We start from the raw sequence: 27831 nt of genomic DNA on the forward strand, positions 1-27831 counted from the left end.
ATCCTGCAGGCGTGAGGACCTGGCTCCCACCCAGCCCTAGCCGTCCACCACCCACAGCTTCCAGAGAGCACTGTGGGTGAAGGGGTGGGGCAGAGCAGAACCCGACTGCTGGGGAGCCAGAATGCCCTGCACAGAGTTTCCCAGCTGTGCCATGGGCAGGCTACAGTGCCCCAAGAAACACTTAATCACTGGGAGACTTGCCAGTTCTTCGTGCCCTCAGCTGAAACCCCAGGGGCTGCCTCAAGTCCCCAGCCCCTGTGGCTACCTTTGGTTCTGACCCCAGCTTGGAGACAATTGCCCACAGTCTGTCTTGCCCACAAATTTTGAGGAAGGAAAAAGAGGCTTTAAACACAGTAAGCTTAAAATGCTAAGTTTAAGCTAAAATGCTAAGTTGCAGCTAAAAATGCTGCAACTCCCATTTTTACTTAGGAGAGAAATGGATTAAGAATTCAAGACTCCTTACCTCACCTACTGACCTGCCTCTGCTTGGAAGCCCGGCCTGGTCTATGAGCCATGCAGGATATTTTCACATTAGGTCCTAGGCTCTTATTGGGTCTCTTCTGATGCCAACACCACTGAGAGAGCCACGTGGAGGGCATGGCCTACAAATAGGCAAATTCCTATTTTAAGTGGCATGTGTTGTGATCTGCCTGAGGTTCCAGCATCTTAGCTTATTGCTTTCCTGTCTACCAATCAGACCCCAATCCTGTCTGGGCCCCACCTCCGCATCCTCTACCCCTGCACTGCATCCACCTACAATGGACCTGCTATGTCCAGTCCTGCCTTCAATTTCTGACCTTTACCCCATCAGCCCAAGGATTACTGCCCCTCCTCAATATGACTTCTTCTTAAATGTTCCCAAGGAAATGCCTACCCCACCCCAAAGAAGCAAGAAGGAGGAACCAGGAGGTCTTTTTACAGCTTCCTTCAAGTTCAGAACTGTCCAGGATCCCCAAGCCCAAGCCACAAATTCCACAGCCATCGGGAATGCTGAGTGTGTGTAGAAGGTGAGGAGAGAAATGGGGTTCCACGTGCCCTGGCTCCTAGGAATTCCCAGAGAAAAAATTTGATAGGACTGTCCATGAAATCAGCTATGACAGTTATGAAACATAAGTCACAGTTCTGTTTGTTCTGAAACTTCTTGTTATATCCTCACATGGAGGGTGGGGCTAGGGATCTCCCTGGAACTTCTTTTATAAAGCGCTAATTCCATGGCGTAAGCACCTCCCAAGACACCCCCCCCCCACTAATATCATTGCATCAGGCATCAGTATTTCAACATATGAATTGTAGGGGGACACAAATATTCAGACTATAGCACTCACTCATAAAAAGGATACTTTCATCTGGTGCAGTCTCTCTTTCTCTCCTGGATAGCTCACACTGGTGAAGGCCAGCCACCGTGTCCTGTCCATGTGGACAGGAACCAATGCACCGGCAACAACTTGCTGGCCATGTGAGTGGATCCTCCAGCCTCAATCATGCCTTCAGTTGTTTCCAGCCCCCTAGCCTGCAAATCTTCCAGCTGGGACTGTCTCCTGTCTGAATCCTCCCTCACCCCTGTGTCCTGTCTGAATTCCTGACTCACAGAAACTGTGAGATGATAAACGATTATTGTTGTTCTAAGCCTCTAAGTTTGGGAGGTGATTTGTTATACAGCATTAGATGACTAATACATGTGGCTTCACCTAATCTCAAGAGGATGGGGAAATCTAAGGGTCCCACTGGCCTAAAGATGGGAGAAACTAGTTATTGGCAAATGTCTTGATCTTACCAGAACTTATCAATGAGAAGTTTTCAGACAAACACCAGGACTCACATTCCTTCCTTCGGTGGTTCATAGATAGTTGTTGTCTGAAAAATCAAGGGATTGCTCTTGTCCCAAGGTCCCACCAGGAATAATATTCAAGTTCATAGATAGGCAGGCAATAACACATTAGAAAATTTAAAATGCCATTGCTGAAAAACATCCAGATTTCAGAAATATTAAAATGCAATAAGAATAAGCATCTTGGAATGAATGGAAATGGCATATTACTGTGTTTTTAGTCATATGCTTTCTTATCTCTGCCTGTGTTGTGGTTATTTATTTGCCTTATCTGGGAGATCCAAGGTGGTAGGTTTGGAGATAAAAAGAGAACATGGGTAGAAAGTCCTCATATTCAAAGCAAAGTACATTCCTTAGTCCATTCGGGCTGCTATTTAATAATTTTTAAAAATCCATAGACTGAGTGGCTTAAACAACAATAGAGTTTTAAATGTTCTAAGGATAAATTGAATTGTGAGTATTAGATCTAGGACTTACAATTAAGTTAAGCTTGGTCACTTTTTTGAGTTTTTCTTCCTCTTTCTGCTCTCAGATTGCTTAATATTTCAACAAAAAAAAGAGGCAGCTTGGTTTTTGTGGGGAGGAAGTCTGTCTTATTGACTGATGAGTCCATTTTATCTTCTATCGAGAGCCTGCTGTCTATCAGGCTCTGTGTACGGTGCTGGGAGACAAAGGTAAAAGCCCTGTGCCTGCCCTGGAGAGAGACTTGCACAGGAAAAAGAGAAGGTGGTGCTTTGAATTCTCAAAAGTGGGGTTGTAGTAAGAGGGGAGTCTTAGAATGAACACCCAGAGAGGAGGCAGGAAGGACTGGAAGCCAAAATGGAGTTCAGGCACAATTTAGAAACCACTAGAATCTGAAACCAAGGGCAGCCTAAGGATGGAGAGTATAGTCAAAGCAGTAGGTGAAAAAAGGCTCTTTTCTACAAGCCAGGTGTCCATACCCAAAGCAAAGTGGAGAACCAAAACCCCAATTTCCCAAGCAATCGGTCCAGCTCTCAACAGTGATTAAATGATCACCCTAGGTCAAGTCATGTATGTGGCAAATTTAAAGGGAAGGTTGACATCCTAAGTTCCTACAGGGCCGTTATAAGCCTCATCTTTTCTCAGTTGTAAATCAGGAATAATAATACCTACATCATAAAACTGTTGGGAGGACTTGACATAGGTTATATAAAAAAGCTTGCATAGTATCAGGAGCATAAGAATTTTCAAAACATGGCATCTGCTGTCCCTGTTGTTTTTTAACCTGTAAATATAACTAAATATCATAACAGTAGATCCCACGGATTGGCTCATTCAATCCTCATTTTACACTCCTTTTGGGGTATCTTCCTGTACTGCAAATTCTGTGAAACTAGGAAAAACATCCTCCAGACTCCTTTGCTCTTAGGGTCTGGGTACCAGTCAGGTTCTACCAATTAGAGGCAATCACTTGAGATTTGGAAGATGGAGGAGGTAGAGGCCATCTTCTTGTTGCTGTTCCGCTCTTTCTCTCCCAAAGTCACAAAGACATGAGTGGCACGAGGTGGGGGCAGGGGAGGGGGGTGTTAGTGGTGGAAGCACCTGCTTGACCTCCAGATCACAGCTGCAGTGGTTTGCTCTTTGGCTTCAATCAATGGTGTCCCCTGATTTCCACTCCTTTAGCCCTTCCAGTGACGTTATGCACAACAAATTCCTGTATTAAATCCTTCTTGTTCAAAATACCTAGAGTTATGATTCCTCTTTCTAGAACTGAATCCTGACTGATTCAGAAATGGATGTTTTATCTAAAGAAATATCATATGTAGGGGCTTCCCTGATGGTAGAATGGTTAAGAATCTGCTTGCCAATGCAGGGGACACAGGTTTGAGCCTGGTCCAGGAAGATCGCACATGCCGCAGAGCAACTAAGCCCATGCACCACAACTACTGAGCCTGTGCTTTAGAGCCTGTGAGCCACAACTTCTGAGCCCACAGAGTGCCACAATTACTGAAGCCCATGCATCTGGAGCCTGTGCTCCATAACAAGAGAAGCCACCACAGTGAGAAGCCCGCACACGGCAACAAAGAATAGCCCCTGCTCACCACAACTAGAGAAAGCCCTCATGCAGCAACAAAGACCCCATGCAGCCTAAATAAATAAATTTATAAAAAAAAAAATTACTGACAAGCAAAAAAAAATTTTTTTAAAGAAATATTATGTGTAAACTTCTGGGAAAGAATTTATTTCATATTACTGCCCCAAACTTATTTAGACTTAAATTATGAGTTACCATATTTAAACCAGTTCAGTGATCTCTTTATTGATGCCATTATCTTTGACATAATACAATTAAAGTTTTCTGGGATACGGAATAGAAAACTCTGTATTTATATATCCAATGAAAAGGTAGAGTATATTTTTGTGATGACCATAACCCATCCATTGTGTTTCTTTGTATTTTATTTGTTGAGAGGAAATCGGCTCCTGAAGTAATTTCGTCTCCCAATATCCATTCTTCCTTACTTTCTTAGTATTAAGAACCCCAATTTTTAACTGGGGACTTTGCTACCCTGCTACCCTCCCTTAAATCTAAGTCATAGCTACATGAATAAATTTTGGCCAGTTAGATGTAAGAAAGTGTTTTGTAACTTCTAGAAAGTGTCTTTAGAAGGTAGGCTTCTTTGCCCCTTCCTCCTTCTTGTTGGCTGGAGTGTGAATGTGATGACAGGAGCACTGAAAGCCATCTTGGGTCATGAATCACGGCAGAGGAGAAGAGAGTGAGCCTGTGGACTACAGAGTTGCCACACAGGCCTGGGTTGTGTACCTCCAGATTTCTTTTACATAAGAAAAAGAAATCAATCTCTAACTTTTTAAAGTCACTGTTATTATGTTGCTGGGTTGTTATTACATTAGCCAAACCTACCCTTAATTAATAAAGAGGAAGAGCCAAACTTCTCTCCCTATCAGCAATGGACTATTTCTCAGTTTCTAAAAACAACTGCATTCGCAAAAACTGCCCAACTCCTGAAACACAGTAAAGCATGCTGCCCACAATGCTAATTGGGATTTAGAATTAAAAACATAAAATGATTTCACTGAGGCCAATTCAGTGCACACAGTAGCAAAGTTTGCAAGCCAGATGGGTAACTTTGATTTACTCATATTACTTTCAAAATCAAATCAAGGCATCAATATTAGATTGAGTAAATAGCAAATCCTCAACCCTAGCCGATAGTCCATTAGGACAAGCGTTATGGATTCAAAATGGTTGAGTTTTTGTTTAAACCGGCCCTTTGCTGGTCACCGTGTGACCACACCACAGTTGACAGCACATCCAATGGTATAATCTGCTTTGCAACTCTCTATTCCAGAGCCCATAGATCAGAGGGTTAAAACACTGGGCAAATGCAAAGACTCCAAAAAGCACCAGATTTAAAGCAGAGAAAAACACTCCACACATCTTTCCCAAACCTATGAATAACAGGGTTGGTATCACATGTAAGCCCAACTGCAGTAAATGAATAAGGACTGTTTTCCTTGCTTTGATATTTGACCTATTAAAATGGCCAGCCCGTTTCCCTTCTTTGTATATCAGAGAGTAACTTATAAGAATGATAGACAGAAGAAGGACAAGGAAAACAATGCCAATCACTCTGGCAGGAACGCCATTCAAGACCACTGGGCAAAGGGGTTCAGATTTTAGAAGAGCAACCTGAGTAGAGCTAGTGCCCTCTATGAGGAATAAGCAAACATTCTTCAGTATAATGATTATCCAAGTCCCAGCCAGAATCCTATACTTAACTGAATCTACAAAGGACAGAGACTTCAAGGGCCAGCAAATTGCTAGATAAGTGTTGACAGCCATCAAGGCCAGAGTGAAAAGAATCCCTTCTCCAACACTCAGCTGGGCCCCAAACACCACCCAGCACACCAACACGGGGCTGTTGGCCAGGAGGGCCCGCATCCCTTGGAAAACCACCCCCAGGCCACAGTAGGAGGAGATGCACAGCAGATGGTGGCAAAGGAGGATGTATCGGATCTGTTTCCTCAGTTCTGAATTCTGTGACACTATTGCAATAATGATGGCAGTGATAAAAGTGGTGAAGGAGAAAGCCACCACATATACCGAAGCTTTCACTGTTGCTTCCAGCCTCAGCCAGTCTGATGTGTTGCAGTGCTCAGAAGACAAGTTCATGATCTTCAGGGCAACTTGGCTCCTGCAGGAGAAAAGAATGAGAAAGAATGAATCTGTGTTAAAGCTTCTTGTGTGGTTTTTCGACTCTCTGACCTTGCGTACAGTCTTGAGGTACAGATTGCACGTTTTTCGGTATTGATGAAGACGCCTTTAGAGAATATTGACATGGACTGAAGACGTGGAGAAATCATCTGGAGTTCTCTCTTCACTTCAGGGGAGGGGCATTGTGACGTTATGATTTATAATAAGAAAGATGCACTTGGTCTTCATTCCGTTTCCGGCGCAGAGCTAACACTCACAGAACTTCTTCTAAGTGATGAGAGTAATGATAACGAGGTGACTTTTGGAAAGCCCCTTGGTCACCCAGGGATGGGGACCAGCTGCCGGGGTTCCCAGCCATGTGATTAGATGGTTGGAACTTTCAGTCCCCACCCCCCCACCCCAAGTCTCCAGGAGGGAAGAGGGGCCAAAGGTTGAATTTATCACCAATGGCTAATGATTGAATCAATTGTGGCTGTTTAATGAAGCCTCCATAAAAACCCAAAGGACAGGGTTGGGAGAGCTTCCAGGTTGGTGAATACATGTTGATTCAGGGACAGTGGCACACCTGGAGAGAGCGTGGAAGCTTCGTGGCCCCTCCCCACACCTTGCGCTATGCATTTCTGAGTTACCTCCTTTCATAATAAACTGGTGGCTTAGTAAGTAAAATGTTTCTCTGAGTTCTGTGAGCCCCTCGAGCACATTAACCAAACCCAAAGAGGGTGCAGGTCAGAAACACAGATGACCACATGGACTTGCAGTTGGTGTCTGGTGTGGTATTGGGGGGATAGTCTTGTTGGACTGAGCCCTTAACCTGTGGGATCTGACACTATCTCTAGGCATATAGTATCAGAACTGAGTTAAAATGCAGGACACCCAGCTGATGTTGGAGCATTGCTTTGGCTGTAGTGGTGGGCGGCCCCAACCCTGAAATTGGAATCAGAACCTTAGATGTATGCTCAAATCACCTAAAAGGAGGGTTTGAAAGATGTACACTCAGTGCTCAGTAAATGGGAGATCAATTCGATGATGGATGATGACTTAGAGGAGTGGGACAGGGAGGGTGGGAGGGAGTCTTGGGAGGGAGGAGATATGGTGACAGATGTATAAATACTGCTGATTCACTTTGTTGTATGGCAGAAACTGGCACAACAGTGTAAAGCAATTATACTCCAATAAAGAGCTAAAAAAAAAAAAAAAAGCAGGCCAAAGTTTTAGTCCTTAGGCATCCCTTACCATCTTTGATTGTGAGAACTTTTGCTCAATCCAGAGCATGAAGCACAACATTGTAAAAGTCAATTGATTAGCCACCAAATCCTTGTTAACACCTAACACATGCAAAACTCTGAGGAAGAAGTTAGGGCCAAAGCTGTGAGGAATGGGGGGAACTAGTTGATGCAAAGAGTTGAATTCATCTGAATCCCTAAAACATGAAAGGGAGACTAACAATAGTGACGGCAATGGAGGTTGACATTTGCCAAGCACTTCCCAGGGATCAGAGCACACTCCTCTCTAAGCCTGGAGTACGTTTTATTTTTCACCACATGGTTTATTATGCACTTTTCACAAATAGGGAACCTGAGACTTAGAGAGGATAAATAATAACCCGCTCAAGGCTGTACAGTTGTTGCCTAGAGGGGCCAGGATTTGGACTTGGGAGTACAACTCCAGAGCCCACTCTCCCACCCACTACGAGGAGGGTTATGTCAAATACAAGGCCAAATGGATACACTGCCCCCCGTGTCATTTGTCTGACCAACTGGACCCCATTTGTAGGAACATCATTTCTGCTGTTAAGGAGCTGGAGGACGGCGGGCCCAGGAAGGTGCTGGGATCTTAGGATTGCTGGGGAACGGGGTCCACTGAAATGGTAAGACGTGCAGTAGCCTGATAAAGCTTCTTAAGCAGGCACTGCAGTGAAAGGCACACTGTGTGGCAGCCTGGGGAGCCCCCAGATTACAACGTCATTGTTGTCTCTGTGAAAGTCTGCAGTAGAGGTATCAAATGTTGCCTCACCACAGCACTGCACCCCAGGGGATGGGCCCCAGCACCCCCTTGCGGCCTCACTTCCTCACCTTGTCCTCCTCCATCAAAGTTGCCTGGACTGGGAGTAGATACAGTATCTGCCTTGTGGAACGTCATTCTTCAGACTGTGCTGAGTCCATCAGACTCTGTCTCTTAAAAATCCAACTGAAGGATTCTCAGAGAAGGTAGTCCAAGCGTGATGTCATGTAATTGACCTGCCAGTCATGTTGGAGTGTAGATGAGAGGAAGTTGGAGAGGAGCAGAGAGAAGCAGGGACCACGAAAGCCCTTGCAAGACAGAGAGCAACGTGGGCTCCTGGACTTCAGATTCCATCAAGATACCCTGCATTTTCTGTCCTTGGGTTCTAAAAATACCACATACACACAGCCCCCTCTATCATTTGAGCGAGCTGAAATAGGTTTCTATTCCTTTATTCTGGCTCCTCGAGATCAAAGTATATAAGATGGACCCTGAAGAGATACAATAAATGCTATTGATTTCCTAAAGGGCAAATCACAATGGCGGTACAATGATGCAACTTCCTGAGAACTGAAAATGCTGTAGCTTCTTATGAAATCCCTTGCTGAAGGCATATTTTTTTTCCTACTTACTGTGTGTCATCCTTTGTGGAGAATTTTCCCTGTTCCGATGGATTTTTGTGCCATTGTCATGCTGTTGAACTCCAGGCTTTTATTCTCTCTACTTTCCAGCTCTTCAGAGAGGAACAGAAATTGTAATGGTCACTCTCATTGTCGAGCTTTCTTTTAGCTGCAGATTTTTCAATCAAAATCTTACACTAGAAGCCCTCAATAATAAACAGGAAAATGCACATCTGCCTGCATTAAATGCCTCCTCTTTAACCTCTCACTCCCAGAGCACACAGCTGTCACTGCCCTCAGGGTGCCACCATGGAAACGGAGGGCCTCCAGAGTGACTGCATGAAGACCCTGTTAAGAGGGAACAGACACTCTACCTCTGGACTGGGGAATCACATGAACTGGGCTCTAAGCCTACTGCCAATGAGGAATATGACTTTGGATACAGAAAACACTTTGCTTCTCTGGTCCTTGGTTCCCAACATCAAACCAGGCAGCATCACCAAGCTCTACATCCTTTCTCTCTACAGCTACCAAGTCATCCTCACGCACATCCTCAAGGGCCAACCCTTAACTCAGGGCTGGAGTATCTGGGCTTTTACCTTATTCTTGAGAACAATATTTTCGCACTCCTGCCCCAGAACGTTCTCATCTTATCCCTCGTCTCACTAACCTGAACAGAACCCCTGGCTCTCTAGAATAGGACCTGCCTTGCATAGCAGTATTTGATAGAACTCTGCAGAGCAGACAGCTCACAAAGGAGAAATTTGAGCAATGAAGACAGTACAACCATAGCAAATGCTTAGAATACTTTCTGCACATCTGAAATCTCCAGGAGGGTTGCAACTCCGCAAAATCAATGAGGGCAAGTGCTATTGCCTTTAATTTATTTATGAGACCCCAAGAAGATCAATAATTTATTCAGGATCACGCAGCCAGAAAGAGTCTCCCAGTCTCCAAATTCATATTCCTTCTCGGAGGTATATTTGCATATCAAGAGCTCATGGCTACGAAACCCATATAATAAGCCCTCGTCTATACATATTATTTCCACTTACAGTCCTTTCCTTCTGGAATTTTAAAACGGGGAATAATGTTCCCTTCCAGCCCAAAATATTACTCTGGCCTCAGTTTTGAAATAAAACCCTGAAGCTAAGAGACTTCAGCAAGGAAGTACATTATGTCCACAATTGTCCTGAAAAAAATCAGAATCAGCTGTCACCACTCCCTACCCAAATCCTGCAGGAAGCAGATGTTTGGGAGGGCTGGACTGGGTACATTCAAGACAGCAAAGCACCTGGGTCTCATCCCAAGTGCCATGCTTGGGACCAGTCCCTGAGGGCAACAGGCTGCCCCCAGTGAGAGACTGAACCTACAAACGGATTTGGCCAGACCACATATAAAAATAGAACTCTCACCTACAACCTGCAGCAACCTGCCCAGGAAACCAAGCCCTTAGCTACGGGAACCAGCCTGGGAACGCAGCCTGCAGTAGGTTAGACTTGGGGGAAGTCCAATGGCTGTCTCTACTGACAGTCCAGGAAGCCAAACGACAGCCCTCATAACAATCAAAACAGCCAGGACTTGACTAATAGCTGACAGCTTCCCTAATTTTTGTCCCTGCTTCCAACTTAGGACCAACTAGAAGATCAAATATGCACCCCAACTGATCCCATAGGACACCCCACTTCCTATTGGCCACTTCCAGCTTCCCCAGGCCCACAGTCCCCATCAGAGCCCAACCCTTTTTTCCATCAGAAAGCTTTCCCACTCCCCTGCTTGTGAGTTTCCACCAAACTGCAAGTGATGGTGGCTGATTTCCTTGTTCTCGCGAGCTCGGAACAGACAGCCTTTGCTTTTCTCCTGTGGTTTGTCTTTGCATAGCTCCCCATGGGTCTGAAAAGGTAGTTCTAGGGGCCCTGACACAGGATGTGAACTTGGAGACATTTCTCCAGGGAGCTAATGGAATTGGGGCAGCCCATGCTTCCTCTTCGTCCTCTGACCCTTCTGGCCAGCAGCAGGGATGTGGCGGGAAGCGTGAGCCGAGTGAGAAGATTCCCTTTATGGAGGGGCAGCTGCTGCCTTGGCCTCATTGTGAGCTCTGGGTCACTGATCTGGGGGCATTTCTCCCTTCTCTCACCTCTGAGGGTCCTCAAGACAACCACTCCTGAACAGACACCACACTTGAAAGGAAAATCAAAGGAGCACTGGATGGGTACAAATGTGAGTGATGGGCCTGGAAGGGGGCATTAGAAAATGATATTTTATTATGACACAGACAAGATATAATAGCAGTTGATTGTTCACTGCAAGTGAGGCTGACTTCTTTCATCTGTACAACAAACCTATTAAGTAGATACTATCATTATTCCCATTCTTCAGTAAAGAAAACTGAGGGATAGAGGAAGGAGTAGCTCACAAGTATGAATTAGCTCATGACAGTAATACTGGAATTTGGACCAGGCAGTCCAACTCCAGGGCTCACTCCCTAAACCATTGGGCCGGGTGCCCCCAGTCAGTGAAGGTTGATATTTAAAGGTTGTAAAGGGCTCCCCACACTTCCTCTCAGGGAGTTGCTGGTAAATGGTAGAGTTTGTTTTCAAACTCAGTCGTTGTTTGTTGAGTTAGGAAAAAACTCACTTATATTGCAGCCATATTGAAGTACCATATTGATGCATGAGAATTGAATTATTTTTTAAAAAGGAAAAGGAATGTTAAAAGCTGAGCAGGTGTTAGGGTCTGAGCTGTGTCCTCCTCCAAAGTCAAATATTGAAACCTTAACCCCCAGAAGCCTTAACCTCAGAATGTGACTATATTTGGAGATCGATCTTTAAAGAGGAAGTTAAGTTAAAACGAGGCCATTAGGGAGGCCTTCATCCAATCTGACTGAATTCCTGTGTCCTTGTAAGAGAGGAGATTAGGACACACAGAGAGAGACCCTAGTGCTGTGTGTGCTCAGAGGAAAGGCCACATAAAGAAGCAGCAAGAGGCTGACTATCTACAAGGCGCGGACAGAGACCTCAGAGGAAACCAGGCCTGCCAGCACTTTCATCTTGGACATCCAGCCTCCAGAACCGTGAGAAACTAAAATTCAGTTGTTTAAGCCACCCAGACTGTGACATTTTGTTAAGGCAGCTAGAGCTGGCTGATACAGCAGGGAGAAGCAGTTACCAGGTACCACCTTACTTCCAGGTAGCTAAGAATGGCTTCCCATGGGTCCAGCTAGACTCCCCCCAGAACCTGCACCTGGGAATTTCTGAAGGAGGAAACTCTCCACTCTCTGAGAGGGAGAATGGCTTTCCTTCCTGGGCATTCACTAGTGCCAAGTCGGGCAGTGTCTGCCAAGACTAGGGTCGGTATCTGACTTACTGCCAATGAGAAGAACTCATCAGCTAAGAACAAACTTCAGAAATGATTTCCAGCAACCGGTGGCTGTTGGCAGAAGGCCAATAAGAAAAAGTGGATACTCCCAGAATGCTGCTAAAACTCTTCCCAAATGATCAGACCTTCTCCTCTCCCACAATAAACATGTCACCTTCTCTTTAAACGTCTTCTTCTTTGTTCTAATTGTGGCCTTACTTCTTTGGTTTTTTAAAAATCACTCCAGTCTGTGAAGCTTCTGTGATTGCCTCTGTTACTCTCCTCCAAGCAGGCAGGAAGGAAGGGAGGGAACCAGTGTTTACTGAACGCCAGGCACTTGACATCAAGAATAAGCACTTACTAAATCTTAGCTGTGAGTGTTAACCGTGTGGAAACAGCTCCCAGAGGTGATGTGGAAAACCAGGTAAAACCACAAAGCCTCAGAAGGTGTATCCTGTGACTTCTGAAGACAGAAAAATCACACATTTTTCTAGTGAGTGCTTTCCCAGGCAGTTAACTTTTGAGTGTTAAACTGCCCTTTTTTATGAAAAGGGAAATCCTCCAGCTTCCTTCCCCAATTTTTTTCGGATCAAAACTTTGATCTACAGACATTCTGCTAAGCACTCCTAGTATCCCTTAATCTAGACCCCCACTACCTTACTTTAATAGAAACACGGCCTTTTCTTAATGCTAAAAAACACTTCTTAAAAAACAACCTGCACAACACACCTACGGTCAATTAATCTTCGACAAAGGAGGCAAGAATATACAACGGAGAAAAGACAGTCTCTTCAGCAAGTGGCGCTGGGAAAGCTGGACAGCCACAGGTAAGTCAGTGAAGTTAGAACACACCCTCACACCATACACAAAAATAAACCCCAAATGGCTTGAAGACTTAAAGTCATAAAGCCATAAAACTCCTAGAAGAGAACAGATTTATTCTCTGACATAAATCATAGCAATGCTTTCTTAGGTCAGTCTCCCAAGGCAAAAGAAATAAAAGCAAAAATAAACATATGGGACCTAATCAAACGTATAAGCTTTTGCACAGCAAAGGATACCATAAACGAAGCAAAAAGACAACCTACGGACTGGGAGAAAATATTTGCAAACAACGTGATGGACAAGGGCTTAATTGCCTAAATATACAAACAGCTCATACAACCCAATATCAAAAAAACAAACAACCCAATCCACAAATGGGCAGAAGACCTAAATAGACATTTCTCCAAAGAAGACATACAGATGGCCAGGAGGGACATGAATAGCTGCTCTATGTCACTAATTATTAGAGAAATGCAAATCAAAACTACAATGAAGTATCACCTCACACTGGTGATACTGGTCAGAATGGCCATCATCAAAAAATCTACAAATAATAACTGCTGAAGAAAGTGTGGAGAAAAGGGAACCTTTCTACACTGTTAGTGGGAATGCAAATTCCATAGTGCCGCCACTATGGAAAACAGTATGGAGGTTCCTTGAAAAACTAAAAATATAGTTACCATATGATCCAGCAATCCCATTCCTGAGCATAAACCCAGAAAAGATGAAAAGATACATACACTCCAATGTACACAGCAGCACTATTTACAATAGCCAAGACATGGAAGCAAACTAAATGTCCATCAATAGAGGAATGAATGAAGAAGATGTGGTATACACACACACACACACACACACACACACACATATACACACATATATATGGAATATTACTCAGCCATAAAGAAGAATGATAAACGGCCATTTACAGCAACATGAATGGAGCTAGATATTATCATATTAAGTGAAGTAAGTCAGAGAAAAACAAATATCATATGATATCACTTCTATGTGGAATCTAAAAAATATGATACAAATTAATTTATTTATAAAACAGAAACAGATTCACAGACATAGAAAACAAACTTATGGTTACCAAAGGGGAAAGCGAGGAGGGGAGGGGATAAATTAGAAGTTTGGGATTAACAGATATACACTACAATATATAAAATAGATAAGCAACAAGGACCTACTGCATAGCACAAGGAGCTATATTCAATATCTTATAATAATCTATAATGGAAAAGAATCTGAAAAAGTATATAAACATACACACACATACACACATATACAACTGAATCACTTTGCTGTACACCTGAAACTAGCATGACATTGTAAATTATCTATACTTCAATTAAAAAAAAAACCTGCATAAGCATCTTTCAGCAGGCTGCCCATGGACAAGGTCAGGGTGAAACAAATCCCCAAACCTGGAATAAAAATAAATATTCAAGAAGGAAGTATTGGAAAGAAGATAGCTTATAAGAATAGTGATGAAGCTCTTTCATTTTATAACTTAGATAATGATGATAGGTGTGTGTACTCCAAATTATCATAGTAACAATGATGTCTGTATGAACAAAGAGGGCACAACATGATGACAGATTTAACTGTCCCATATATATCTGCAGATAGAAATAAGGCATAGGAGGACTTCTCTGGTGACACAGTGATTGAGAATCTGCCTACAGGGGACACAGGTTCGATCCCTGGTCCTGGAAGATCCTACATGCTGCAAAGCAACTAAGACCCAGGCACCGCAACTACAGAGTCCACGTGCTGCAATTACTGGAGCCCATGCTCTGTAACAGGAGAAGCCCACACACTGTAACAAAGAGTAGCCCCTGCTTGCCGCAACTAGGGAAAGCCCGTGCATAGCAACAATGACCCAATGCAGCCAAAAAAAAAAAAGAAGAAAGAAAGAAAGTAGGCATAGGAGTCATTCTGGGATTTCAGAAAAAGACTGTTGAATTCTAACTAATGGTGTCATAAGGAACAAATAACATTTTCATGAATCATAGAAACTCCAGTAATGAATTTATATGAAATTATGGTACACTGGTTAAAATAAAACAGTCATTCAGTTCTACTTAGATGGAGCTCTCTGCATTGACATGGGACTAACCAAGGAGCAAAAAGTGGCAGAGATGGACAGTTGTTCAATCAGTTGGTGAATTCCAATTACATACTATGTGTTTGGATTTAAGAGCTAGAGATACTCTAGCAACCAGCACAGGCCAAGGCTCTGATGTCAGGGAGCTTACACAGTCCTGAATCTTCTGACAGTTACCCAGCAGGAGGTAAACAGATGGCCTTTCTCCCTTCCTGCCTATTTCTCCTGATGCCAAAGGTCAATACGATGTCTATAAACCACAAAGAGCAAACAGCAATCTATATGTTGCTGAGAAAATGATTCTCAATACTATTTCTCAGAATTTTAGAGGATTTTGTCTTTGGTCTATTAGCTTCTAACAAAAGTTCACCTTGTTGCATTTACTTTTGAAATATGCTAAAGCTATTTTAATGTTACACTGTTGCAATTGTTAAGCTAGTTGAAAGTTAATTTACCTGTATATGATTTTAACTTTATCAAAGCTTATAAAATAACACATAACAGCCAAGATCGTGAGTTTTGTGCTTTGCTAGTACACAATCCTCTACTCCATAGTCAATGGTTTCCTTTCATTACATAGGTACCAACAGTTGCCCCATCCTAAGCGACAAGACACACCCTTTCTGTCTCAGTCGACCATGCCTGGCTTTGGCAGTAAACTGGATGTTTTATCAGCACAATCTTGGCAAGGTTGAAATCAGCAGATTCTGTGAAGAGCTTTGGTTTTCTCTCTTTGACTCAGCATTGCGATTAACACAAACTTTCTATCAGGTTGAATTTCGTTTCCCCAAATTAAAGCACATTTTTCCCCTGACTTTAAAAAAAATTTTTTTAATTTTTTTAAGAACTTTTATTGAGATATAATTGATATACAATAAACTGCATATAGTTAAAGTGTACAATTTGATATTTTTTTCTTATTAGTAATGTATATGTGACAATCCCAATCCCCAATTCATCCCACCTCAACCGCCCCCCCACCTCACTTCCCCTCCTTGGTGTCCATATGTTTGTTCTCTACATCTATGTCTCTATTTCTGCCTTGCAAACCGGTTAAAGTACAATTTAATTATAGCTATCCTTACCAACCTTTTTATATGATGTAATTGGTTTTACTGATGAAAAAGAACTCCCTAAGTTTTGAAATCTACATATAACACACATCGCTTTGTTAAAGATACCTTTATTAGGTAACTTTGCACCATTCATATTATGCATGTCATGCAAAATCAACTCTCTAGACGTGAAAACTATGATTTTAAACAAATTTTATAATTGAAAGTAGAAATTCATGGAATGCCTTAACCTTTTGCCTGCTCTGAGAACCTGTACTTAGCACATAATTGATTAACTTCAGTTTTTACTTAACTGTTGCATAATTGATTTCTCTCAATTGTCACAGTCTATATATTTATAAAGTTCCTTTTGCAAGGATATTAGCCCACCTATCACAGGAAATACCGTCTGAATAGACTTGCATTTTTCCATAGGAAAGTCTACTTGTACCAAGTTATTAAAGTTCTTGGTTATTTTCATTAGCATTTATATCTGCCTCTTAGAATTGGCATAGAATTTTGAATCATATGTATAGAGCAAATGGCTATTTCAATACTTATCCTTGCAGTTATCTTAAAATATGGCCATATATTTACCTTTTTGCTTAAGGGACTTAATCCCAAGTAGAAAATATATTATTGTCATTAATGTTATCTTCACAAACATTATTTATAAACACATTTTATATTTTTCAAAAGAACTTACATTCTAAGTATTGGTGACAAAGAAAATTATTGACTTTGAAAACCCCAGCTATATTATCATTAAATACTTTTGAATGATCAAAAAATTTATAGTCAGAATTTTTAAATTCATGCTTACATCCCAATTTCTCCATTTACACATCTACTTGTTCATTCATTCAATAAACATGTATATCAGGCAGCTACCACGTGGGTGAGTGTCCAAAAATGAGTGAGATATGGCCTCTGTCCTCAAGAAACTTACTTTGTTGATTTGGAAGCGAGAGAAAGAATGAACACTGGTATCATTTATGAAAGAGATGGCAAAAAAGTAGATAAGTTTCAAATATTTTAGATTGGAGAATATATACGAAAGCCACAAACCTTTAGAATAAAGAAAGGTGAGTTCCTTTCTTCTTTTCCCAAAAAGAGAATCTGGGGAAGGTATTCTTCCTTCTCTTGCATGAAAAAATCAAGGCAGGAGATGCTGAGATGAATCCGGGGCAGAACAGACATGGGGCCGGCAGGCGAAGTCTCCTAGAAAAAAGTAAGAGCATCAAAAACTTTAATAAGGCTGTCTGAGAAAGACAGAAGGACGTAAACCCTCCGGGAAATCACAACTGCACAAAAAAAGGCTGACACTGTGGATAGGAGGTGAGGGCAAATCTGATAAAGACAAACTTGTAGATAAAATAGAAGGAGAAACAGTCAAGAAATTATCTAATTTAAGGAAACACATGTATCAATATTTAAAGGATACAGTTAGCTAGATCTAGATACTGGCCAAATTTGGGGTTTGGCTCAAATGACTAAGAGGCTATCAAAGCCATCAGGAGACTGACACGGAGAAGCTACCCCACCGAAGAACAAAGGACCAGTCATCATAGGGATTCTCCATGTATGGCACAACTAGATGAATCTAAGCGCAGGATACAAGGCCTCCTGGGAGATGAGGGTGCGCCTTAGATAAGGAAATAATGGCTGAGTTGAATAAATCCCAGTGGGTCCCAACAAAAGCACAGCTGTGCCTCTCCAGTCTAGTGAGACTTGTGCCAGCACTCAAAGAAACTTCCAAGAGAACTCTAAAAAATGTCCTACCTCCCCTTTCACCACCTCCTCGGCCACGTAAACCATCCACATTCATGGGCTCTGTGGAACTCTCTATGGGCTCCTAAGCTGTAGCAAATTCTCCCAATGAATAAGGCTCACGTCATCATTCCCTGGTTATCGCCAATTTTACCTAACTTGAGTATCTACCTTGTTTCAGACTGTCAGGCTGCTCTGATCTCAAATGTGTGTGTGCCACTTAGTTTAGGTCTTGACTTTCTAAATTCCTGGTCTCAAAACACCGAATATTATTTCTGAAGAGCTGGCAGAGTGATGCCCTGCAAATTCCTGCCTGGATCCCAAGGAAATGTGACCTGGTCAGAAGGCAAATGTACCTATTGGAGGAAGTGCAGTCTCCAGACAGAGCATCATAGGTCATAAAAGAGATGAACCAAGGGACTTCCCTGGTGGTCCAGTGGTAAAGAATCCGCCTTCCAACGCAGGGGACTCCAGTTGGATCCCTGGTCAGGGAACTAGGATTCCACTTGCCGCGGGGCAGCTAAGCCCACATGCCACAACTACTGAGCTTGTGCGCCTCAACTAGAGAGCCTGCATGCTACAAATTACAGAGCCCACATGCCCTGGAGCCCGCGCACCACAACTAGAGAGAGAAAACCCGCATACCACACCTAGAGAGAAGCCTGTGTGCCACCACGAAAGATCCCAAGTGCCGCAGCTAAGACCCGACGCAGCCAAAAATAAAATAAATAAATAACAAATAAATTTAAAATTAAAAAAAAAAAAGAAATGAGCCAAAAATGAGCAGAGACCAGACTGGGGACTCCAGTTTGTGTGACCAGAGCTCTAAGAATCCATATAACCCAAGAGGAACATGCTATCTCTAGCTGGTCCTCCCAGAAATAATGCATCCTACCCTAAGACTTGGAAATTGTTTGTTGATAAGATTAAGGTGCCTCTTTGTATAACACCAGAAGGTGACTAATTTGATCCTGGAAATCTAATCCATGGAAACCATTCAGTGTATTTGTAGGTTCAACAAATGGAGAGCTGAGAATCAATTTCAGAGAGGATATTGTAATAACAGCTGAAAATAGAAGGATGCTTGTTCTCTGGGAAACAGCGCAAAGCACAGACCACCACCGAAGATGCGAAGAGTCCTTGATTAATGTAATATCCTGATGCACTTAACAAGTACCTCCCACAAGCTAAGAGATATTCATGAGGCTGCCACATTTTATCATTATATTCAACAAGTATCTGCGAAAAGTGTTTATAGTTAGTTAAATGGAAAAAAGAAGGCAGAATCACTACATTTGCAGAGTTCACAGTCTTTCAGGGAAGTCAGATATGTAAGCAAATAGTTTCAATACTATGAGTTAAATGCTTTAATTCAAAGTGTCATGGAAACCCAGAGGAGAGAGTCTAATCTTCCTAGAAGTTCAGGGAAAACTTCTCATGGGCAGTGTCTCTAGAAATTAATATGGACTCATCCATCCAGCTAGCCTGCCTTCCATTCATTTATTCATCATGTATGTGTTGAGTACCTCCGATTGTTCTAGATGCTATTCATACAACATTGAACAAGACAAACAAGGTCCCTCCCTGAGTGACATTTACATTCCCATGGGGGGAGTGGATGACATCACCAGGAGAAACACAGATTAGTTCCTTCAGACCATCCAATATCCACCCTCTGGCCTCATTTCCTCACCACATGTATTTTCTTACTGAGACCAGAGTGCCTTGACCTCTCAAACGGGAGTATTTTGATCCTTTTGGTAAGTACAGCTCTCATCATGAGACAGAATTGCCAGTTCATCGCTTACCACCACAATGGGATAATTTCAGAAGTGCAAATCAAGTTTCTGAAAATGCAGAGCTGAGAATCAATTTCAAGCAGAAATAAAAGTGAGACAGGTGATGCCCAGACAGCCATGAGAACTCCTTACCTTCCTTTACCAGTGGAGGTCTTTTCTGCCAGTAGAATGAGTTCTCTTTTTCAGGAAAAAAGTATGTGGAAGAGCAGCAGCAGTTTCTTCATGAATTGTAGGAAGAACTCCCAACACCCAGCATCTAACAGAAGCGAACCCAGGGACTTCAATTCCTCCCAGGACCCTGAGTCTTCAGACCGGGGGCTCTTTCCGTGGTGCCTGTAGCCAGTGTCACACTGTGATTCACAGTGCAGAGAAAGCCAGGGACTGTCTGGGGTGACCACTTCCTGAAAGAACACTCAGGGCCCACTGTCCAAGAAGGAAGTGGGAGGACAGGGGCCAGCACCTCCCCTTCTGCACACAGAAGTCCCTCTGCAAAGACACTCAAGCTCTCTGGACCCCTTGTGGGATTTGGGTCCCACTTCATGGTGTTTAAAGGTGACAAGGAAAAACATCTCTAGAGAAAGCTAAAATGTTTCCTACCCTAAAATTAGGGGAAAACTCTAGCCACTGGAATCAGTGGTTTTAAACCAGACTAGGCTTCAAAGATCTCAGATTACACCTTTAGAAATGATCACAACTGCATAACAGAAGCAAGAGAAAGTCAGAAACTTCTGCAAAGCACAGTTGGTACCACTTTGAAAACTCATAGTTCCTGTTTGCCAACGTGTCTGCTTTAAATCTCTCAAGCAGTTAATTATATCGCAAGTGTTATGCACCAGCTTTTCCTCATATTTATAGCTCTCATTTTTAAGAGTTATTCAAGTCATGTATGTTTGTTGTCAAAAATAAAAATACAGACAAACATAAAAAGGAAAATTTTAAATTCCCCATATTTCCGCCACTTGAAAATAACCACCATTGGCACTTTGGTGTACATCCTTCCAGCCTTTTTTCTGTGTTTAGGTGGATCTTAGGATGAGCTTCTCAACACCCATTCCATCCCACACCATTGTGGAACACCCATGCAATTTTGCTGGGATTTGCCCACACCAAGCCCCTGTGTAGATCCTGATTTGGCTAAACTAAATTATAAATAATTCCACACTCTTGTCACAGTGTTTTAGGGACCAGCACCTAATCCAGACCTAAGCCAATCAATACAAAGCAATTCCCTGGGCACCAGGAAAGTCATGTGATCAAGACGATCCAATCAGAGGGAAGCCTAGGATTCTTGCCAGGGGGCGGGGTGGGAGAGGGACCCTCAAAGGCTCATTCCTTCTCCGAGTTTGGACTTAGAGACCTGGGAGCTATTGGCGGCCATCTTGCCCCCACAAGACAAACCAGTTCTCAGGTGAAGCAGATACTTCAGAGGTTAAAAAAAAAAGAGAGAGAGAGAGAAAGATAGAAAAAGAAAGTAGCTTTTCAAAGAGTTTTCTGAGCTGCTAAATTAAGCTAACACCAAAATCTGTCTTACTTCTGGAGTTGCTAGTTAGGTGAACCAATAAATTTGCTTGTTGAGATCAGCTTAAATTGAATTCTCTGTGACTTGGAACTAAGTGTATCCTAAACAACTCATCTCGATATTTTTATAAAAATGGGGCCATATTGAGCATACTGTTGATAACTTTCTGTTTAAAAATACCTCATAACCATCATTCCTTTTCAAGATAAATATACTTTTACAAAATTATGAATTGCTTCAGGGTAACCCATTGTTATGGACAGACATTAAATTATATATCTAATCCCCTGTTGTGAGGCATTTATATCGTTTCCAGGTTTTTCCATATTATATCAATTATAAACAATTATAAACAATTTATATATATAAACAATTCTGTGCTGAGTCTCCCAAATATTAGAGAACACATTTATTTCCTTAGAACACATTTCTAACGTAGAATTTCTGAGTCAAAATATGTCCTTTTTAAAAGATTTTTGATTCATATTGCCAGATGGCTCTCCCAAAATTATTTCAATTATATTTCAACCAACAGAGCATGAGAATGCCAAAAAACTCCCTCACTCCTCCCAGCCCAGAACCCTCAACATATATAAAGTTTCAACACAAAGTCTCTGTCTATGTGATAAATGGTAACCCACTGCTGTTTTAATTTGCATTTTTAAGAACCCTATACAGTGCTTAGAGGTTTTTTTCCATACATTTGTTTCCTGTATTTCTCCTTTTCTGACATCCTTTGTCCATTTTCTTTTTTTTAAATTTTTTTATTAGTTATCTATTTTATACATATTAGCGTATATATGCCAGTCTCCCAATTCATCCCACCACCACCCCCGCTTCCCCCCTTGTTTGTTGTCTACATCTGTGTCTCTATTTCTGCCTTGAAAAGTTTCATCTGTACCATTTTTCTAGATTCCATATGTATGCATTAATGTATGATATTTCTTTTTCTCTCCTTCTGAGTTACTTCACTCTGTATGACAGTCTCTAGGTCCATCCACATCTCTACAAATGACCCAATTTCGTTCCTTTTATGGCTGAGTAATATTCCATTGTACATATGTGCCACATCTTCTTTATCCATTCATCTGTTGAGGGACATTTAGGTTGCTTCCATGATCTGGCTATTGTAAACAGTGCTGCAATGAACATTGGGGTGCATGTATCTTTTTGCATTATAGTTTTCTCTGGGTATATGCCCAGTAATGGGATTGCTGGGTCATATCGTAATTCTATTTTTAGTTTTTTAAGGAACCTCTGTACTGTTCTCCATAGTGGCATTTGCCCATTTTCAATTGGAGCATTTCTTCATTTCTTATAGATGTGTAAGAGCTATTAATATATTGAGATTATTAAGCATTTACTTATTATATATGTTGCAAATAGTTTTCACTGAACACCATGTGCCTTTTAATTTGTATATGGTGTTTTTGATGGTTCTGAAGTTTTAAATTTTAGTTCATCAATCCTCCCCTTTATTGTGTCTACCTTTTTGTGTCATTATCTAATCAGAGAACTTGCAGTCATCCGGATTCAGCCTCTGATCATAAAAATGACCTGGCATGAAAACACCAATGCTCAGGGTGCCTGAGATTCTAACCCCTTGTGAGGCGGCCCGGGAGCTGTCTGAACCCCTCCACTCCTGCCTGCTTTTCCCTGCCTCCCTCAGTGAAGTGTGCTTTGTGATTAAATTATGGCCAGTGGGATGAGAGCAGATGTGATGCATGAAGCTTCCAGGTTGTTCTCTTTAAGAGGTGAAATGCATTCTCCTTAGATTTTCACTCCTTCCTTGGGTTGGAGTGAAGAAGTGGTGGTAATCTTACAGATGAGTACGATACCTAGGAAGGACAGCACAACAAGCTAGGAGGCTCTGGGGTCCCTGACACTGTGGAATGTCCATATCTCCTAGACTACCTAAAACTGGACTGTTTTGTGAACAAGAAATGAATTTCTCTCGTGTGTGAGCCACTGTTATTTGGGGTCTTTATCACAGTCAAATCCATATCCTAACTTAAATGGTAATGCATGACCCCATTTTACACACACACACACACACACACACACACACACACACACACACACCAGCATAAGAGAAGATAAAGAAAATTACAGACCAAACTGTTAACATTAGTTCAGGGAATGAGATTGTAGGAGTTTCAGGGGAAATTATGAATTGTTATTTTAATATTGATTATAAAGTTTTTTTTAATCTGGGTTGCTTTGACTCAATAGCTTATATTACCCTAGATGGTTAAACACTTTCTTTTAACAGCCCCTTTTCATGTAAAGTCATAGACCCAGACACTATAGGCTAGAAAAAAAGTGTAATTGAGGAAAGGGCACAAAAATATGACAAGTGGAATAGTCTAGTTTTAACAGAACTGGTAGAGATTGGAACTACGTCATTAATAATGAATGTGTTTTATAACTACCCTGGACCAGTATTCAATGACATTATATTTCTTTTTAAATATACATTTTTATCTTTTTTAAATGTTACCAAGACTTTCTACTGGATTCTGAGATATAACATATAATGTGTATTGTACATAATGTTTTTCCTGTAAAAGGAAAAATATTTAAAATCATTTCAATACACATATGACAAAAGTTTTATATTTTTAAAAATTCTTTGCAAATTCTAAATATGCATTCACCTGTGCCTATAAATTTTTAAATAAGCTATGTTTTTAAAATATATGTGTATTTGTCGCTTTCACTCACAGAAAAAGATCTAGAAGGATGCACAGCAAATTGATAATAATGGCTATTCTCCAGTAAGAGTAGGTATCAGGTTAGCTTCGAGGGGAGGGAAACCTGGAGGAAACTTCAACTTTTTTATGGAAGTATAGTTGACTTACAATGTTGTGTTAGTTTCTGGTGTACAGCAAAGTGATTCAGATTCTTTTCAGATTCTTTTCCATTATAGGTTGTTACAAGATATTGAAAAGAGTTCCCTGTGCTATACATTAGGACCTTGTTATTTATCTATTTTATATACAGTAGTGTGTATCTGTTAATCCCAAGCTCCTAATTTATCCCACCCCTTCCCCCTTTGGTAACCATAAATTGGTTTTCTATGTCTATGAGTCTGCTTCTGTTTTGAAAATAAGTTCATTCGTATCATTCTTTTAGATTCCAAACATAAGTAACATCATGATATTTGCCCTTCTCTTCCTGACTTACTTTACTTATGATAATCTCTAGGTCCATCTATGTTGCTGCAAATGGCATTATTTCACTCTTTCATGGCTGGATAATATTCCACTGTGTGTGTGTGTGTGTGCGTGTGTGTGTGTGTATCCCACATCTTTTTTACCCATTCATCTGTCAGTGGACACTTAGGTTGCTTCCACATCTTGACTATTGTAAATGGTGCTACTATGAACATTGGGGTGAATGTATCTTTTAGAATTAGTTTCCATCTTTTCTGGATATGTATCCAGGAGCGGAATTGCTGGATCATATGGTAGTTTTGTTTTTAGTTTCTTAAGGAACTTCCATAGTATTTTCCACAGTGACTGCACCAATTTATAATCCCACCAACAGTGTGGGAGGGTTCCCTGACTTTTTATATTAATCAAGTTTGTATGGCTTGTACTTTTACAGTGAGGCTGAATTCATATATTGAGTTCATAAATTTGAAAAACAATACAAACACTTTAAATAAAGAGTAGGAAAAATAAACAAAAAATATTCTTCAAATAAAAAATCCATAGCTTATGATTTTCCAGGAATGTGTTTTAGCTGTTTGATAAGATATTAGATAAGATGATTTCCACAGCGTATAACAGAAAACCCCAATGCAAACAGACTTGAGCAGTCCTGAAATCTTTTTCTCACATAACAAGGAATTGATGTGTTAGCTCCAAGGTTGGTTGGAGCCTGGCTCAGTGTGGCCGTCAGGATCCAGGGTCTTTCTGTCTTTTTGCTTTCTCATGCTCTGCATGTTGGCTGTTTGCCCTCATTCTGGTTCCCCTCACAAGATGACCGCAGCGATTCCTGGCATCATATCTAGACATTACAACATCCGGAGAAAGAAAGGGGCCTCTTTTCCTGTGTCTTCTTAGAACTGAGATACCATCCCCAGAACTCCCAGAGCCGATTTCCCTTCAGCCTCACTAGCCAGCACTGAGTCACAAGACCTTTCCTGAACCCACCTTTGCAAGAAGAGGGGAACTGGCACTTTGACAACTGGTCATCAACCACAAGGGATAAACATACAGGAACCGGGTAAAACAATGAGTCTTCCTAAGAATTACCTGTTCATTCCCATGCCGCAAGGCGCAGCCAAAAAAAGAAAAAAGAAAAAAAAAAAAAGAAGAATTCTGTTCATGGTTATGCTCATAAATCAGAAAACTTAAAATTGTTAAATTCTCCCCAAATTGATCCATATATTCAATGTAATTCCAAACAAAACCTTAGCAGGCTTTTTAAAAATATAAATTAACAAGTTGATTCTAAAATTTATATGGAAAAACAAAGGACCTAGAATACACAAAACAACTTTGGAAAAACAGAACAAACTTGGAGGAATAACACTACTGAATTTTCAGATTTATTAGAAGAGCTACAATAATTAAGACAGCGTGATATTGGTGTGCAAATAGACCTACACATCAATGGAACAAAGTAGAGTTCAGAAAAAGACTCATGCGCATATTGGCAATTGATTATTGACAAACATGTCAAGGTAAATCAAAAGTAAATGGAGAGTATTTTCAGTAGTGCTGTAATGTTTGTTTATTTGTTTATTTTATTTACTTATAAAAATAATGAACCTTGACCTGTACCCTGAATCATAAACAAAATTCAACTTGAACGGATCATAAACCTGAATGTAAAAGCAACAACTTTACAACTTCTAGGAAAAAAAATAGGAGAAAAATCTTTGCAACCTTAGGTTAGGCAATTATTGCTTACATAGAACACAAAAAACTCAAGCTATAAAGTAAAAAGTGCATAATTCTTTTCAATATGTAAAACTTCTGCTCTTTGAACTCTCACAACTTAACAATAAAAAGATGAGTTTTTTTAAGGACACAGGATTTGAATAGACATTTCTCCAAAGAAGACATACACATGGCCAAGAAGCCATGAAAAGATTCTCATGGTCACTAGTCACTAGGGAAACATAAATTAAAACCACAATCATACCCGCTAGGAGAGCTAGAGTCCAAAGGACAGACAATAACTAGAGTTGGGATGATGCAAAGAAATTGGAAACCTCATACAATGTTGGTAGAAATGTAAAATGGTGCAGCTGCTTTGAAAAACAGTTTTGGTGGTTCCTCAAAAAGTTAAACATAGAATTACCATATGACCCAGCAATTTCATTCCAAGGTATAGCCCGAGAGAAATGAAAACATATGCCCCCACAAAAACTCGTATACAACTGTTCACAGCAGCATGATGCGTAATAGCCAAAAAGTAAAAACAACCCAAGTGTCCATCAGCTGATGAACAAATAAAGTGGGGTATAACCATACAACAGAATGTTATTCAGCCATAAAAGGAAAGATACACTCCACAACATGTATGAATCTTGAACACACAATGCTAAGTAAAAGAAGCCAGAAACCAAAGGCCACATAGAGTGTGATTCCATTTATGTGAAATAACCTGAATAGGCAAGTCTATAGAGACAGAAAGTAGATTAATGGTTGCCAAGATCTAGGGGGAAGAGGAGATGGGGAGTCACTGCTAGTGGAGGCCTCTTTTTGGATGAAAATGTCCTGGTTAGATAAGTAGTCGTAGTTGCATGATTTCGTGTATATACTAAAAACAACTGAATGATATACTTCAAAAAGGAGAATTTTGTAGTATGTGAACTATAGCAACTAAAGCTCCATTCTTAAAAAAGTAATAGATTAAAGAAAAAAAATTCTGCTCTTTGAAAGACATTAAGAAAATGGGGGACTTCCCCAGTTGCACAGTGGTTGAGAACCCGCCTGCCAATGCAGGGGACATGGGTTTGATCCGTGGCCCAGGAAGATCCCACATGTCACGGAGCAACTAAACTCCTGTGCCACAACTACTGAGCCTGCGCTCTGGAGCCTGTGAGCCACAACTACTGAAGCCGGCACGCCTAGAGCCCATGTTCTGCAACAAGAGAAGCCACCACACTGAGAAGCCCATGCACCACAAAGAAAAGTAGCCCCCACTCACCACAACTAAAGTCCAAGCACAGCAATGAAGACCCAGCACAGTCAAAAACTAAATTAAAAAAAAAAAAAGAAAATGGAAAGACAATCCAGAGACTGGGAGAAAATATTTTCAGAACATAGATCTGATATTTATAAATCAACTGTATTCCAATAAAAAAGCCTAAAAAAACCCCCATAGGTCTGATAAAAGAAAGGTAACCAGAATATAAAAGGTCTCTCACAATTCAGAATATAATAAGAAAAAAATTCCATTTTTAAAATCATTTGAATACTTTACCAAAAAGATAGAGGAAACGCCAATGAGCATATGAAAAGATGCCCAACACCATTAGTCATTAGGAAAACATAAATTAAACTACTATGAAAGACCTCTACGCACCTATTAGACTATCTAAAATTGCAGAGGGACACTGACAGTACCAAGCCCTAGCAAATATGTGAATTCACTGAAACTCTCATCTTCTGCTGGTGCTAATGTAATGTAGTACAATCAGTCTGGAAAACAGGTGGGCAGTTTTTTTTAAAAATTCATACAGTTACAGTAAGACCCAGCCTTTTTACTCCTAGATGTTTACCCAA

The 27831-nt window shown here is 41.1% G+C and overlaps 1 protein-coding gene across 6 annotated transcripts in view; it reads right to left on the reverse strand.

Moving 5' to 3' along the window:
- Positions 1–4101: 4101 nt before the first annotated feature.
- Positions 4102–27831, reverse strand: part of LOC130858390 (probable G-protein coupled receptor 148) — a 52389-nt gene continuing 28659 nt past the window's right edge. For 5 of the 6 annotated variants that reach the window (XM_057744749.1, XM_057744750.1, XM_057744755.1 and 2 more), the window contains 2 exons: positions 17066–17218; positions 4102–6006 (listed from right to left, as the gene is read on the reverse strand). In XM_057744749.1, the coding sequence (XP_057600732.1) occupies positions 5070–5984 (915 nt within the window). In that variant the 5' untranslated portion in view covers positions 5985–6006; positions 17066–17218 and the 3' untranslated portion in view covers positions 4102–5069. Of the gene's footprint in view, positions 6007–17065; positions 17219–19698; positions 19869–27831 lie in introns of those variants that run through there. The other variant, XM_057744754.1, reaches the window with a different exon arrangement.

The sequence above is a fragment of the Hippopotamus amphibius genome, chromosome 8 (assembly GCF_030028045.1).
Source record: "Hippopotamus amphibius kiboko isolate mHipAmp2 chromosome 8, mHipAmp2.hap2, whole genome shotgun sequence".
In the NCBI taxonomy this organism is placed as follows: domain Eukaryota; kingdom Metazoa; phylum Chordata; class Mammalia; order Artiodactyla; family Hippopotamidae; genus Hippopotamus; species Hippopotamus amphibius.